Source organism: Gekko japonicus, unplaced genomic scaffold, assembly GCF_001447785.1.
Source record: "Gekko japonicus isolate JY-2015 unplaced genomic scaffold, Gekko_japonicus_V1.1 scaffold1820, whole genome shotgun sequence".
NCBI classification, from domain to species: Eukaryota; Metazoa; Chordata; class Lepidosauria; order Squamata; family Gekkonidae; genus Gekko; species Gekko japonicus.
Window position 1 is genome coordinate 244,496 of NW_015173725.1, and position 17,150 is coordinate 261,645.

Here is a 17,150-nt window from a genome sequence, read left to right on the forward strand (position 1 = left end):
CTTCAGAGTTATAAGCAACTCAAATAAATCAAATATCTTCAAGATATGCCTAGGATTCTTTTTGAGAGCTGCTCCTTCCAAGGGCTTGCACTTGAAGGCTACAGTCTTAAGAAGTAAGTTCCATTGAATAAAATGGGGCTTGCTTCTGAGCAGACCCACTCAGACCCTGAGCAGACCCTTATTACAAAACCAGGACGGACTGAAACTTCTCAGTACCAAAGAGATTTTATGGCTTTTTGGCTCTCCTTTGCCTCTCTAAATGTGAATCGAACCCTGGCTTTCACAAGTACTTTGAACAGGAACAAATGTATTTCAGTGGTCCATTTCCAGTAAAAAGAAAAGAAAGATATTGGCGCTCAGTTGAATCAGGAATCAGCATCTTCTGGACAAGAAGAAGAAGAAGAGAAGAGATTGGATTTATACCCCGCCCTTCACTTGGAGTCTCAGAGCGGCTTACAAACTCCTTTCCCTTCCCCTCCCCACAACAGACACCCTGTGAGGTGGGTGGGGCTGAGAGAACTCTCAAACTGCTCTTTTTCAAGGACAGCTGTGCCAGAGCTTGTGACTGACCCAAGGTCACATCAGCAGGTGCAAGTGGAGGAGTGGGGAATCAAACCCGGTTCTCCCAGATTAGAGTCCACACACTTAACCACTACATCAAACTGGCTCTACCTGGAATCTCCGAAGAATGAGAACTCTCTGCAGCTACTCAAGATTGAGAGAAATACACCTGCATAGGGGGTCCTATATCTATTCTTCCATTATGTGTTTCCTGGCCCAAATTAAATCCCAAATGCATGGAAATAAATGTCACTGAAATTCATGGGACTTCCAGAGAATGTGGGCCATGGATGGTACCTATGAGGAAAGAGTCCCCTGAAGGGAAAACCATCCATGGCTGCGGTCACACGGAGCATTAGCCACGCTACTGAGATGGATGATAGGCGGATTTTCTGGGTGCGATCACACCGCAACATCTGGGAAGCGTAGAGCTCCCATGGCGAACCCGAGGCTTCCTGCCGAAGATGCAGAGTTAAAAACTAGTACCTCCGAGGTACTAGTTTCTGGAAACCGCGGGGCAAGGGCTGGCGTCTGATCGCGTTTCCGGTGGTAGTCTGTGGCATCCGGCGCCCGCCCATGTCCCATCGCAAACAGGTTTTTTCCCCAAAGTCTCCACAGGATGCACACAAGCAACCAACGGTGCATGCGCATGAATAGGAAAGCTAAAGTTCTGTTGCTCCGCAGAATCGCGCATGCCATTGGTGAGATCGCACCACACCGCTTCTTTGCTGTGCTGCAGGATCATCATGTGATCGCCACCTCGCCCCTACACACGGGACCTTGATGGGACATGTGATCAGGCGGCCGCACGTTATTTTGCTCCGGGCCAAACTGCCACGCTCCCCCCCCTGCGCGCATTTTACGGCCCGTGTGACCGGGACCATTATAAAGTATTTGAGGAGGCCAAGTTCTCAGGGGAGTGTACTCTAAAACTGCCACCCACTAGTTTTACAGCATTTCCAGAATGCAAGCAAAATTTCCAGGATGAAGTAATTCCACAGTTTTTGTAGGTGGTAAATTCCAAGTATAAGAAGTTGGCAACAGACAATCTTCTGATCATGTGTGTTGCTAAATATTTTTAGACACAAGCTGTGAAAGAGGGAGAAAGGATTAAGATACTTCTTTCATTCTAACCTGACATCCTGACATATCTGTAGTCACCCATTCAGAAAGTTTCTTTTTAATGCATTACTAGTTAGGCCAAAAAGTGGATGGAGGTCACATAGAATCACAGAGTTGGAAGGGACTTCCAGGGTCATCTAGTCCAGCCCCCTGCACAATGCAGGAAATTCACAAATACCTCCTCCCCAACACCACCAGTGATCCCTGTTCCATGCCCAGAAGATGACAAAAAACCTCCAGCCAAGCTTGCCTGGAGAAAAATTGCTTCCTGACCCCAAAGTGGCAATCAGCATTTTCCTGGGCACGTAAGGAAGGGCCACAAGAACTAAGCACTGATGCAACCCTCCCTGTCCTCCCTGTCATGATCTGCCTAAATTTGCAGAATCAGCATTGCTGTCAGATGGCCATCCAGCCTCTGTTTAAAAACATCCAAAGGAGGAGAGCCCACCACCTCCTGAGGAAGCCTGTTCCACTGAGGAACCTCTCTAACTGTCAGGAAGTTCTTCTGACTGTTTAGCTGAAAACTCCTTTGATTTAATTTCAACTCGTTGGCTCCGGTCTGATCTTCTGGGTCAACAGAAAACAACTCTGCATCATCCTCTATATGACAGTCCTTCAGGTATTTGGAGATGGTTATCATATCACCTCTCAGTCATCTCCTCTCCAGGCTAAACATACCCAGCTCCTTCAGCCTTTTCTCACAGGACTTGAGGAAATGAATTTATTTATTTATTGTTTATATTTATATCCCGCCTTTCCAGATATCTGGCTCAAGGCGGCTCCAAATGAATCCAAATGACAACCTAGGTCCCAATCCAGTAAATGATATTTGCACAGAAGCCTGCTTGCCTGCACAGATCTTAAGGATAGATCAGGACACTAATAATTAAGGAACATACTTTACAGGTTCTGTGATTAACCCAAGAATCACAGTGAAAAAAGAATCCATTCAGTTGTCCCTACAAAACTGAAGGGTGTTACTGTCATCACTAGAACTGTGTCCAAGCTGTCTGATCCAAATCCCAAGTAAAATGCTAGAAGAACTATCCATTGATATTAATGCTGAGCAGCGCTGAGTGTCTTTTTGGAGAGCTACAGCCATTTGAGATCCTATTTACTTTTCATGCAAGTCCAGTTTATAGCTAGAATGAATCATTATTCTATCAGTACAATACAATCAACACAATTCACATTCTCAGTTGAGATGCCATAGCCACTGTGATTCAAAATAGCTTGGAAATGCAACTTTTACCATTTATGTGCATTTGTTTTATAACCTAAGCTATAAAAAAATTCAAAGAACAAATTAATATCCTCACTTTTGAAGTTACATACCAGCTTTCTCATGGCCAAAAGTTCTGAAAAAACTCTAATATCCCAGGAAATGTCTGTGGAGGATTTTAGGAAGACAAACATAGTTCGGGGTAGGGCAGGATATAAATGCAAGGATAAAATAAATAAATAAAATGATGCACTATGGAACACAATAACCAAACTGACCAACATATTTATGAAGTTAGTGGTAATATCACTGCTGAAATCCAGTCTGTTTGAGGAAGGTTTTTAACTTTAATAGATCATCAACTATATTTAAAATGGATCCTGCTCTTGCTATTTAAATTATACTTAAAATTCCTGAGTTATTTATAGCCACAAGCCCTTTCTCCCCCTCCTACCTTTGTGTTAGTCTAGTAGTATCCCTTTTCACTCAGCAAGAGCATGTTGAATAAAAAAGTAGCTTCATTTTCAGAACTGAGTTTGTTGTATCCAAAGATAAGCTTCACTGCATGCTAAATAGGAGGTGTTCTCAGCACATAAAAACAGGGAGATTAGAATGATCATGTAACAATTTGCTGCTTGTTTTTCCAAAAGCCCGGCCCGTTAGTGCTACAGTGGTTACCATACAGCTGCCTTGGCCTAATAAAAGGTCCCTCTTCCCCCACTCAGATCTAAAATGCTGGCAGGCAAGGGACAGAATCCAGTAACAGTTGTATTACTCAAGATTATGCCCCATTTCTGAATTCCAGTTGTATTAGTACAGAAAACCAGAAGTTTACATGTCTTCAGTTACCGTACACTCACTTGAACAATCCTCATTTTTAAAACTAGAATTTGGCAGGCGATTATCACATAATGTAGACCAAATGCACTTGGAATGTTGAAAAATAGTATTCAAAAACCAAGAGATTTCACTTGAAAAAACACTAACTATGCAACCACAGCTCCTATTCTACGCAAGGCTTTTTAAAAAAAACTTTAAATACATGCAATTCCTAGGTTCAGCTCGAGCCTTTTATGAAAGATGTGGCAGTTTTGTCTCCAAATGGAAGACCCTCTCCAGGCCTGAATTCTTGGAGGTTAGACCAACAGAGAATTCCTTGTTCTTTCTTTAACCTATCGACCTGAAAACCTCCAAAAAGCCCTAGAGCTTCAACTCAGCGCTTTGAAATCCCTTTCCATGAATTTAAAAACAAAGGAGGAGACTACTTGGAGAGTCTAACTTTGAGAACATACACCTGAGGAAGACCTATAGCCAATGGAGAGTCATGACATGGATACTTCCTTTGTATGAAGAGATCTACAGAATCAAGGGAAAGTAATAAGAAAGCATCTGTTTCACAAGGGCAGAGTAACAAGGATAATCTGTTCTCATTCTAGTCTGACAGATTCCCCCAAGATGCCTCCAGAGTCATTCAGACATCACAAGATTTTTGTGAAAGACTTGTAAACTGAATGATGGACTGACATGATAGCCAGAGTGGAGCAATGGCTAGAATGACAGACTAGAATGGAGAGGGAGGTTCAAATCCCTCCTCAGGCATGAAACTAACTGGGTGACCATGGCCCACTCACATCCTCTCTCTCTCTCTCCCACTCTCTGTGCCTAATCCACCTCACAGAGTTGCTGCAAGATTAAAATGGAAGGAAGAACCAGCTCTTCCATGGACAAGCAGAACAAGTCGCAACATGCTAAACTGGCATTCCACATAAAAGATTGCAACTTATAGTTATGGACTAAACCAAAGCAAAATTCTTTAGAAAGTCTGAGAACTACTTGTCTAGGAATTCACTGCGTCACACACTATTAAACATGCAATAAAAACCAGTCCCATATGAGGCAGTCAGAAGCAGATAGACACGTATTACAAAACGCAATGAAGTGAAATAGCCAATGGACTCTGAACAATACCTATAATCCCGAGTTAGGTTTCCTGACATGGTTCATTATGCATACAAGGCAAAGCCAACAGCTGTATTTGGCTCACAAAGCATTTTTTTGTTTCTATTGCTTCCCTCAATGGATAGTGTACATGTGAATCATTATAAGAGGAGAGTCTTGGTGGGCCTGTATTAGGGTTGCCAAATGGGGCCGGGGGGCGGGAAATCCCTCGCTTTGGCGGCCCGATTTCTGATTCGACAGAATCGGCCCCCGGGGGAAACCCCACCCCTGCGTGCACGTCACCCGGATGTGACGTTGCACGCTGGGGGCGGGGGCCACAGCCATTTGAGGGGAAAACATAATGTTTTCCCCTCAAATGGCTGCCATTTGCCTATGGCTGCCATTTGAGGGGAAAACATAAAGTTTTCCCCTCAAATGGCTGTGGCCCCGCCCCCAGCGTGTGACATCACATCCGGGTGACATAGATACGTCGCGCGCGCGCGCACACCGGGAGGTCCCCAGGAGTCCCCTGCCGAGGAGGTGAGTACCATTTGGCAACCCTAGCCTGTATGGACTGGTAGCCTTGTGCTGATAACCATCACTGAAGGCAAAAAAGATAGCTTGAATGATCAGGGCGAAATCTGGAGCTGACATAGTATGACAGAGAAGTTCATCGAGGAAGACTGCAGAGGACAGAGGGTGAAACAGAAGAGACACCAAGGTCCAGGATATATTCAGTACAATGTCTATGTAGAATTAGGTCTTTCTTTGGTTAGGGTTGCCAAGTACTCTTCTTTTGCTGGCAGGGGGTGGGAGGGAGCTCTCCAGGAGTGGGGGGCAGGACAACATCGCAGCACGTGCCGTCCCCAGTGTGATGACATCACACGGAAGTGATGTCATCATGCCAGGGATGTTGCACGATGATGCATGTGGTAAATACTTTCCATGTAATAATTACTTTCCCCCATTATGGCCAGGACAAAAGGCATTTGCTAAGGAGAATTTCTGACAGCCTCCCTGGTCCATGTGCTCAGAGATTGACCGTGTGGTTAATGACCCAACTCAAGGCAGCCATAAAAGGCAGAAGGTGCCTTTATAAAGCGAACAGAAAAGCACACAGGTTCTGGCAAAACAATTGTAAGTTAACAATAAGGCAGGCAAAAAGAGAATTTGAGGAAAAGATTGCTAAAAACATTTTTGAAGGAAAGTTTGTGCATAACAGCTAGATGGGCTTTTGGATGACAAAGGAATGAAAGGATTGCTTAAGGAAGATAGGGAGATAGCAGAGAAACGGAATAACTTTTGTGTCTGCTTTCACAGTGGAAAATGGAGAGCATGTACCCACGTTGGAGCTGATGTGTTCTGGAAGTGTATCTAAAGAGCTGAGTCAAACTGAGGTGATGAGGATAGATTCATGTGGGCAGCCATATTGGTGTGAAGCAACAGAACAAAGTTTGAGTCCAGTGGCACTTTTAAGACCAACAAAGTTTCATTCTGGGTATAACCTTTTGTGCGAAAGCTTATACCCAAAATGAAACTTTGTTGGTCTTAAAGGTGCCACTGAACTCAAACTTTGAGGTGATGAGAGGTGAAGTACTAGGACCACTAGGTAAACTGAAACTAACAAGTCTCCAGGTACAGACATCATAGACCTTCTATTATTCTACCTTCAATGGGCAGTCCCTTGATTCCTTTGGATTACTCCCATTTTGTGTAAATATCAACTCCCCCTGGAAGCTTGAGTAATACCCCTGCTGCTGGAAGACTCAGATCCAGAAATAATGCGTGGTGCGGCAAAATATCTAACAGTAGTATTCTCCCTTAAACAATGTTGAAATGTGCTTTGTATTAACCACAAAATAAATGATGGGTTTACTTACAAGATCTACTGTAGGGCTTTCAGATTCATATTTAAATTTAAACTGAGGTTTTGGTATTGTAGGAAAAGTCTGTATCTTATCATTCCTTATCTTCTTGTTTTACATATTTTATAAGTTTTATATTTATAGGGAATATTGGATTATTTTATTTTGGGTTATTTTACCTATAGATTATTCATGGTCTTGCACCTTGCAAAGGTGATGATTTTGTGATGATCATGTACCTTATTGTCTTGAACCTTGTTTTACCTGCTGCTATGCATTGCTGTATGCTGTTTTAAATTGTTGACATGTACTTATAAACTTAAGACCTCTGGTCAAATGAGCTAACAAATAAAGGAAAGGACAACATACACCCAAGGGTTCTTATGGAAATCAAATGTGAAACTGTTGACCTACTAAATCAGTATATATAAATTGTTACTAAGATCAGCCTTTATGTCAGATTACTGGCAATGTCTCACATTTTTCAAAAGGGATCCAGAGGGGATCCTGGATATTACTGGCAAGTTAGTCTAACATCTGTCCTATGTTTATTAGTAGAAACTGTTATTAAAGAGATATTGAGCACATTGAGAAACAAGGCCTCCTGAGGAATAATCAGCATTGCTCTTGCAAAGGGAAGTCCTATCTCACCAATTTTTGGAGTTCTTTGAGCAGGTTAATAAACAAGTGGATAAGGGTGATCCATTGGACATTATATACTTGGGGATTTCAAAAGGTTTTTGACAAGGAACCTCGCCAAAGACTCCTAAGGAAGCTAGCAGTGATGGGATAAAGAGGATAGGTCCTCTTATGGATTAGAAACTGGTTAAATGACAGAAAACTGAGAGTAAGGATAAATGGACACTTCTCACAATGGAGACAAGTGAGCATTGGTACTCAAGCTATTCACTTTGTCCATAAAGTATTTGGAATTGGGGGTGAGCAGTGTAGTGGCCAAGCGTCCAGTTGATATAGAATTAGTCAGGATGCTAAAAACAAAGGCAGAGTGTGAAGAACTACAGGAAGATCTCTCTAAATAGGGTGAGTGGGGAAAAACATCGCAAATGAAATTTAATGTTGGGTAAGTGTGAAATGATAAACATCGGAACAAATAATCCTAAATATACATATATAAAATGGGTTCTGAACTGGTTGAGACTGAGAAGGGAAAAGATCTTGAGATTGTACTAAATAGCTAAATGAAAATATCAACTCCATGTACAGCAATGGGAGGGAAGGTGTCGTGGTATAACCTGATCTCGTTAGATATCAGAAGCTAACCAGGGTCAGGAGTACTTGGATGGCAGACCGCTAAGTTAGACTGTGCAGAGGACGGCAATGACAAACCACCTCTACTTCTCACTTGCCTTGAAAGCCCCTTGCTGTTGGGTCACCATAAGTCAGTTGTGACTTGATGGCACATATGTACATGTAGAGCAGCAGTGAAAAACACAATCTACATGCTGGGGATTGTTAGGAAAGGAGGTGGGAAGGGGTTGAAAATAAAATGTCAGTATTGTAATGCCCTTGTAACAGAGCTATGGTGTGGCCCTTCGTATCTCAGAAAGGATATTGCAGAGCTAGGGGGAAAAGGCATCTATGAGGAAAGGCAAAACAGCTAGCTTAGAAAAAAGGAAAATAAAGGGGCAAATGATAAAGGCTTCTAAAATTGTGCATAAGGTGAAAATAGTGAACAGGAGGGGCAAATGATAAAGGCTTCTAAAATTATGCATAAGGTGAAGATAGTGGAGCTTTTCTTCCTCTCCCACAATACTAGAATTCAGGTGCATCCAATGGATTTGGACATTTTTCTGTTTCAGGACAAAGAAAAGGAAATACTTCTTTAGTCAACAAGTTGTGGAATTCACTACCAGTAGATGTAGTGATGGTCACAGACGTAGACAGACATAAATGCACTGTGCAAAGTGTGGGGCATGTATTCATGCCACAGCCACTATTTTTAGGAAGGAAGCCTGAAGAATTGAGTCAAATTGAGGTGACAACAGATGAAGTTCTAGACCTACTGGGAAATTAAAAACCAATAAATCTCCACATTCTCATAGCATACACCTGACAGTTCTGAGGGAACTCAAATGGAAGACTGTTGATCTATTAACCCGTATATGTAACTTATCACTAAATTAGAGAGTAGAGAGTAGCAAATGTTATAGTGATTTTTAAAAAGGGGTCCAGAGGGGAACCAGGAAATCACAGTCCAGTCAGCCTAATGTCTGTCCCAGACAAATTAGTAGAAACGGTCATCAAAGACAGAATTATTAGGCACATAGAGGAACAAAGTCTGCTGAGGAAAACCAGCATGGCTTCTGCAAAGAGAAGTCCTGTCTCACCAACCTTTTCAAGTTCTTTGAGAAAGTGAACAAGCATGTAGTCAATGGTGGCTGAGTAGATATTATACACTTAGACTTTCAAAAAACTTTTGACAAGGCACCTCACCAAAGATGCCTGAATAAACTCAGGAGTAAATACAGCAGTACTATGAATTTATAGCTGGATCATATGCTGAACAATATGTTGCAGAAATAAAATTTATGTGTTTCTGTAAAAGGCTCATACTACTGTTTATAATATTTTTGCTGATACTGTTGCTTTGTACCAAAATAAATGTGTTCAATATACTTCCCAATCCAGACTGAAAATTGTCTAACTGTCATTGTTCCCGTCGGTATTCTTGCAGGCCACATTAATAATCTCTGCAATGTGGTATTTTAGAGTCTTTGGTACAAAGTTGTTAGTGGCTTGCATTTAACACCAGCAGTGACTGCAGTTCAAACCTTTTCACACAAAAGGGTTCTGGTAGGCTAAGGGCTTTTTTTACTGTGGTAATATAGTATGCCACGTCTCCTTAGATCTGCTGCTCTTGTTCAAGTATTTATTTCTTTAATTTTGTCCTTGACTTCAGGTAGTGAGGGTAATCAGCTAGTGAACAAATCAAGGTCAATAAGAGGAATAAATCGGTTTGTAAGCTAAACTTGAATTCTGATTAGAATTATCAACATTTAAAATGCTCCTCCAATTATTGGCATCAAAATTAGGATATTTCAGAAGAAAAACATTTAGATAGGACATTAAGGCTATATTGCATGCTCTCACTAGTAATGGTGAAATTATATCATGAAACAACAACTAGAATAACTAGATCACAGGTTGTATTACCATGGCTTCTTTTTTAAACCAAATAAAATGCTTTAAAACAGAACAAATAAGAAAAGGATATGTATGTACTGAAAAATGTAACAGAATTTGAGGAAATATTAATTTCTAGTAATCACAGGATTTTTTTCTTGCTTTTGCAATTGTTAGTAATCGAGAGAAAAGCTTTGTTGTGGAATGGAGAAAGGTTTTAGGATATGCTGTGAATCTTAATATTTGGAAATTCTACTATCGAAAGGGTCGACTTTTTCAGTTAACCCAGGTGTCAGAGAGAACACTGTTATGATGGTGAATCAGTGGCACTTATCACACAAACTGACGATAATGTATAATTGTTCTGCAACTTATTTGTATTGTGGTGAAACCAATGCAGTTTTTCTCACGTGGTACAAGTGTCCCAGGGCAAAGACTTTCTGGAAGATGGTATCAGATTGTTTAATGTATGGAATTGGAAATTTAATTCCACCAGCTGCAGAGATGTTTCTCCTGAATTACATAGGAAGAATCCCAAGTAAAAACAGATAATTTCTGTTGTATGCATTCTCTGCAGCATGTATTGTTTTTGCCCATCACTCTATTGGAAGTAACCCCAATGCTGGGGGAAATGTCACTTGGAATGGATTGAGAACAACTGGAAAAAGAAACCTTATCCAAATAGACAAGAGTGGCTAGACAAATTTAAAGAATGTTTTTGTATGGTCAGATGGACATACTTTTGAAAGTTAAAAGCTTCATTGGCATAGCTACTGGAATAAAGTTATGGCAATATTGGTTCTATATTACATATCGTTTGATTAGGATTTTATGTTACATGTTTTTGGTTTTTTCTATATTTTCATATTTGATGAAAACAGATTAGTAAAAAAAATTAGCAGAGTGCAACGGTTAGCTAATTATGAGACAAAGGTATAAAATGTTCTAGGAACAGCAATTGGTGAGGGTGTTTCAACTGTAATGGATGAGTGATCCTTTGACTATTTTTTTTTTTTTGAACAAAAATGCTTTTAAACAGATTAAAGATGTAAAATTTCCAGAAGCCTTGAAGCTATGGGGGGGGGGGAGCTTCCTGGGGAAAATGTTGGAGAACAATTGAAATACATGCAATACTTATTTCTGTGTCAAACCTAAGGATGAAAGGTTGCCAAGGGGACCAAATAGTACAATGGGATAAACAGGAGGAAAGGAGTCCATGGACAGATGAGGTGAGGAGGGCTGGGTGGCTGGAAGACTTGCTGGTGGAGATTGGGAAAGGAAGATGCTAAGAGGAGGAGAAGAAGACAGGTAAATGTTGAGGGTCTATTCGGGAAGGGAAGCAGAAATGGAGAGAGAAAAAGCATACTGTGACTGTTTTGACAAGGAGGTCCAGTGATTTCAGTGTCAGCAATGATGGAAGAAGGTTTGAAAGCAAAACCAACCTTGAGAATGGAGGATGTGGTATGCTCTTTGGGTGTAGTGTGAAGCAGGATGCTTGACTAGATGGACCTCTAGTCTGATCCATATGACCTTAATGTGAAAGAGAGACAATGTAAAACTGAGTGAGTGACCCAACTTGCTGAAAGAATGGACTACATAAAGAGGTGGAAACACTCTTTGTGCATTAAGCAGTTATGTAAATTATGCTTCCTATACCCTTAAGGTCTCTCATTCTGAGATGGTTGATGCAGAGAGACTGATCCTGCTGTAACTCTTATCCTGTAATGTTTGGAATTACGGGTAGCAGCCTGTTCCAAAAGAGACGGGAGTGGTGAATCAAGGAACAATCATACATGTCATCTTTTGCCTCTAGGGTTAGCAACTGGGGAGAGCAGACAACACCATACAGGTGGTTGTATTTGGTGCAGGTCTACATGTTGCTATCACTTAATTCCAAGCCATCATCAACCTGAACACTAAAACTAGGCTAGATTAAATGTTGAATAAAACTGATATTGCTCCAGAAATTGGAGATCCTGCGGGCAAACCTCCAACCACTGGCATAGTGCACTAAGGCCAAGGAAGGCTATATTTAGTGCTGTATTTCATTAACTCATGTAAACTGTATATATTGTCGGTTAAACAAAAACATGCCCTAAATTGTAACATCCAGTGCAATTCTATGGAGAGTTATTCTAAAATGCACTGAAATCAACAGGCTTAGGCTCATATAACTCTGTATAGGATTGCACTAATCATCTACTACCCTGTTTCCCCGAAAATAAGCCCTACCCCAAAAATAAGCCCTAGCAGGATTTCTATGCATTTGTGGTATAAGCCCTAGTGTGTCTTCTTGAGAAAAAATAAATATAAGACAGTGTCTTATTTTCGAGGAAACACGGTAACTTCAAGTCTCCCACAAAGCCTGTAGTTTTCTGTCCCACCATCAGCTCCCCTTCCATGGCTAAAATGCATGAATATGAACCAAAAAGGGCTAAGCTAAACCATATATATATATAAAAGTACAAATATTTATTAAGGTGTACACATGTTAAAATTTTCCTGATTAAAAATTACTTTGTCTAAAATCAGACTATAAAAGCTTATCCTCTATACATACATATGATGGGTAAATACTTTACAACTGAAGACCAAACGTGTTTTGGCCCCTAAGGGCCTTCCTTAGTGGTCACTATTATCTATATATTCTAGACACACATTCAAAGACCTGTTACAGAGTTTTCGTACACATATAATTTAACCAGATGCTGTTTCCTTGTGTACTTATAATTGGACTCCTGGTATTAGTGATGGGCCATAGGTATAGCCATATCACCTCCACAACTTATTCTGGTAACAGCGATTTTGTAGGTCTGAATGTGTGTCACTCCATCAAGAATTTTCACCTTGATGGAGTGACACACATTCAGACCTACAAAATCACTGTTACAAGAATAAGTTGTGGAGGTGATATGGCTAGTCATATCCTGGGTTGAGTTTCCCCCTCCCCTTTTTCCCCCAGTTTTTGTTAAAATGCATGAATGTCATAGCAAATTTTCTAACCCAACACTGCCACCAACACCTACGTGGTTCTACCTAAAAATTGGTGTACTGGCTCATTTCAGGATCTACAATCTTAGGTTCGAGTCTAAATTAGAGACCAACAAGATTTTGGGGGTATGAGCATTCAAGAGTCAAAGCTCCCTCCCTGGTCTCCCAAATTCTGCAGCATCTACCAGCTACAATAAATTTTGGTTACATGTATACTTTTGTGCCTTCCTTGAAGGAAGAAACAGCCAGGGAGGATAGTTGCTCTAGGTGCTGGTCAGATACTTTCCTTCTTCGTGTGTCAATCACAAAACCCGACAGTGATCTGCAGCATGCAAAAACAGTTTCTTCAGACATGAGCCCTGATAATTCATCAAATCATTATATTTCAACTAAACTAATATAGTTCAGTAAATAACATTCTTAACTTTAGAACTTGGACGATGGTTTTCATACTTGCTCTATGATAGAAGATCTTTGGGGAAGTCGCTCATTCTCATTTCCACTTTACAAATAGGTGTTTTGGGGTAATAATGACCTACCTCATTGGGTTGCTGACCTGGCACATGCATTTTCAACTGCTTGGCTTGCTTAAAAGTATTACATAAGAACTGCGAAAAGCCAAGCTGGCACCACTGGGAGCCATAACATTCACGTCCAAATTCAATGAACAAACAAAAAGCAACTGCTTTTGAAATTATATCCTACCTGTTCGGTAGACAAAATTGCCTTCAGTCTCAGAGGATGATGGAGACACCAGTTCCTCTTCAAATTCGTTGGAGCTAAATGAACCCGAGTGGTTCCTCTGCCTTGTTTTTTCCATCATGGCTGCATTTGTGGCCATGACATGCCTCAATGAGTCATTCAGGTAACGATTCAACAAGCTGCTTTTGTATTTGGGGGGCGATACATAATCCTCATTGGCGCTCCCTTCTGGTCTAACTCCAGATTTTATTACTGAGCTTTCAGTTTTAATTACAGTGTGATGAACTGGTGTGTTGTATCCCCCTTCGTTCATATGGCTTCTTGGAGGATTTTCACCATCTGAAGAAAGAAGACCCATCAAGAGGGAGTATTACCTAAGTGTCTTTTTTATTTAAGAAGTATTCATAATTAAACCTTTGTAGGAAAAATTAGATCAGACTAGATTATCATAATGGCCTTTTCTAAAATATATTTAGCTTGTTTGCTAATGGTGTATTTTTTCCTGTTCAAAAATAGTTTGCAACCCCATCATTTTTTCCTCTTCAAATACAGAGAGGGAGAATTATTCTTAGTCTCTTTTCTGTTCTTCAATATGAAGCGGACAAAATGATTTACAGACAACATATGTTTGGGATGCTGAACTGTTCTAGCAGATAAGTCTGCCATTTCATAAACAGTTTACTCAAATATACTGTGTGGTGTGCAGTTTGATTTCAGTGGCTGAGGTCCAAAGAACAGCGCAACTGGTTCCACATGCTCAAGGGTGTTTGGAGCTTATATTTCTCCAACAGCAGCCCTCAACTCCACACCATGCCACATGACAACCCACATTTGAAACTAAGGGAACTTTTAAATGCACTTTCTCTGCTGGCACAAAGTCTGCTGTTCAAAGACAAAAATCCCCCTGGACATGCCCAAGACTTTGGGCATGCTCAGAGATGCTTGTTGGAATCGCAACCAGTGATTCTCAAAGTGTTGGCTGGAACCCAACAATTCAAGGCAGACATCAGCATTGTCAGAATGACTGCAGTCTACACCGAAAAATAGCCTAGCACAAGAAACTAAATGGACCCAGTTCCTGGGTGAGTGGACAATATGAGAACTTGAGCAATACAGATAACATAGTCTGTGGTGACCTTGCTGTGATTTTTATCTAATGTGCAGAATGATGAATTCTTAGACCAGGAACTCTTGTGGCCTACAGGGATCACAAGATGGGTCAGGTACATCTAATGCTTGTCAAAAGCCCCATGTAAATGTACCTAGAATTTTTGTGGTTGTACATAAGTGAGTGTAAGAGTATTACAGTGCAGTCCTAAGAGTTATACCACCGTTCTAAGCCTATTCACTTCAATGGACTAAAAACCATGTAATTCTATTTAGCACTGCACTGTCAGGGAACACGGCTTGGTATAAAATTCAGCATGCATCAGTGACAATTTCCCCAGATTAGCCATTTGCAATAACTAGTAATTCAACTGACTTTGTATGGAAACGTTACAAAAATATTAAACAAACCTTCTGAACATGAATCATCGCTGCTTACACTAAGTCTTTCAGCATTTCCTTGAACATACTTGTTGTATAGCTTTATCCGTAAAGCCCAGCTGAGGTCTGGCTGCCGGACAGTATTTTTAAGTCGACGCCTTGCATTGGCAAACCAGTTTGATACCTAAATAAAAACAAATGCATCAGTTTTCCATACTTTCCACACAAAGGAGAAAAAGCACTCAGATCTTTCGGGCAGGGAACACAGAAGAGAATCAAGCAACCTGTTCGTTCTTCTTTTTACATGCATTACACTTGCATCAGGAAAGCCAAATATTGCAGCTTCATTTTATAGTAACTTGGAGAAGAGGATCCAACTTGAGGGGAAATAAGCAGAAACCATCCCCCTCCCCTCTTGCACAAGCTCTTCCCATGCAGTATTGCAGCTTCATTTTATAGTAACTTGGGAGAAGAGGATCCAACCTGAGGGGAAATAGGCAGAAACCATCCCGCTCCCCTCTTGCACAAGCTCTTCCCATGCGGCAGAGGAAGAGGCTATTTCTTGCAATCCCCCCCTTCTTGATGCAACCCAGCAGATCACTTCGCATTCACTTCCTGAGGCTCCACCAATTTTCTGTAGTAAGTGAAAGGCCCCAGATGCCTGGGAATCAAGTTCCCAGCAAGGAACGCATATACACATGTGGATCAGGCAGACACAGGGAGGACCCAGAGGAAAATGAAACTTGTTAGCTGCCATTTTAGGACTTTGGTGGGCTAGTTCAGCATTGATCCCCGCGACCACCAAGGAAGACCAGGGTTACTATGCAGGGGCAGGCAAGGGGAAACCATCTCTGTTCATCTCTTGCCTTGAAAACCCCATAAAAGGAATATGTGTGTGTGTGTGTGTGTGTGTGTGTGTGTGTGTGTGTTCTCAGAGGGAACTGAACACATGGAGCTGCCTTATGGCCAACCAGACCACTGGTCTATCAAGGTCAATACTGTGTACTCAGACTGGCAGTGGCTCTCCAGGGTCTTTGGTTGGGAAAGGTCTTTCACACCATCTGCTATCTGATCCTTTTAACTGGAGATACCAGGCACTGAAGCTGGGACCTGTTGTGTGCAAAGCAGGCACGCCACAGCCCCTCTCCAAAAATACACAAACTTAAGTGCCTTATGTCATGCCTTTGGTCTGTTGAAGTCAGTGCAGTACCTGCTCAGACTGCTCAGACTGGGAACAGCTTTCCGGGGTCAGGGACAGAATCTAGGCCTTCTGTATGCAACACAGATGCTCTAGTACGAAGCCACAGCCCCTTCCCTGTGCTTGCTTAGACTCGGGAGACGGAGAATAGAAAGGTGATGTAGTTTTCCTGGTCCTTGGTGGTGTTGCTTTTCACATTCTGCGCTCTCCTTCCTTGTTTTTGTTTTTGACTCTGTACAAGACAGCTTCATCCATTCAGCTTCCCAGCTGAATACTTTGATGGTTTCAGTAAATTGCCAAAGAGCAGCATGGAAGCATACCTTGGCATTATTAGACTGCATTGTGCAACAACAGAATGTGGGGTTTTATCCATATAACACTTTATATGAGCAATAAAACTTGTATGATTTATAGGTATGTGCTACTATTCTGATGAAAAGGTCAGTAGCAAACGCGATGTATTCAGCTTTTCCATGTCAACTGCAAACATTATTCATCTTATTATGAATGATCCCTATTTAAAATAATCCAGAAGGCAGAGAAAATCCAGCTCTTAATGATGAAATAAGATTGTTAAAACAAAGGAATGTATCCCCCAAACACTTGTATTCTGGGTCCTCCTTTACCCTCATGGAAACAAATACAGAATCCTTATACATAAATATAGAACTCGGACAGGGTTTTTTTTTGGGGGGGGGATCTTTTCTTTGGGTTCAACACAAAGTTCATCATAGTTCAACACAAGCTTGGGGGGGGGAGGAACATTTGTTCACCCTCCCACCTGTGGAGAGGACAAGGAAGAATGATTTTAAATTATGGGGAGAAACTACATTTAGGCACAACAACAGGAAAAATTTCCCTAACCATAAAATGTAATGAAAGAAAGGAGCAGATTAATCCTATTACAAGACGACAAAGC

At 41.2% G+C, this 17,150-nt stretch overlaps 1 protein-coding gene across 1 annotated transcript in view; it reads right to left on the reverse strand.

The window, feature by feature from the left end:
* MKX (mohawk homeobox) overlaps positions 1 to 17,150 on the reverse strand; it is a 69,102-nt gene that overhangs the window by 37,205 nt on the left and 14,747 nt on the right. Inside the window, exons 3-4 of the mRNA XM_015423387.1 lie at positions 15,064 to 15,217; positions 13,549 to 13,884 (exon numbers count right to left, since the gene is read on the reverse strand). Of these exons, the coding sequence (XP_015278873.1) occupies positions 13,549 to 13,884; positions 15,064 to 15,217 (490 nt within the window). The remainder of the gene's footprint in view (positions 1 to 13,548; positions 13,885 to 15,063; positions 15,218 to 17,150) is intronic.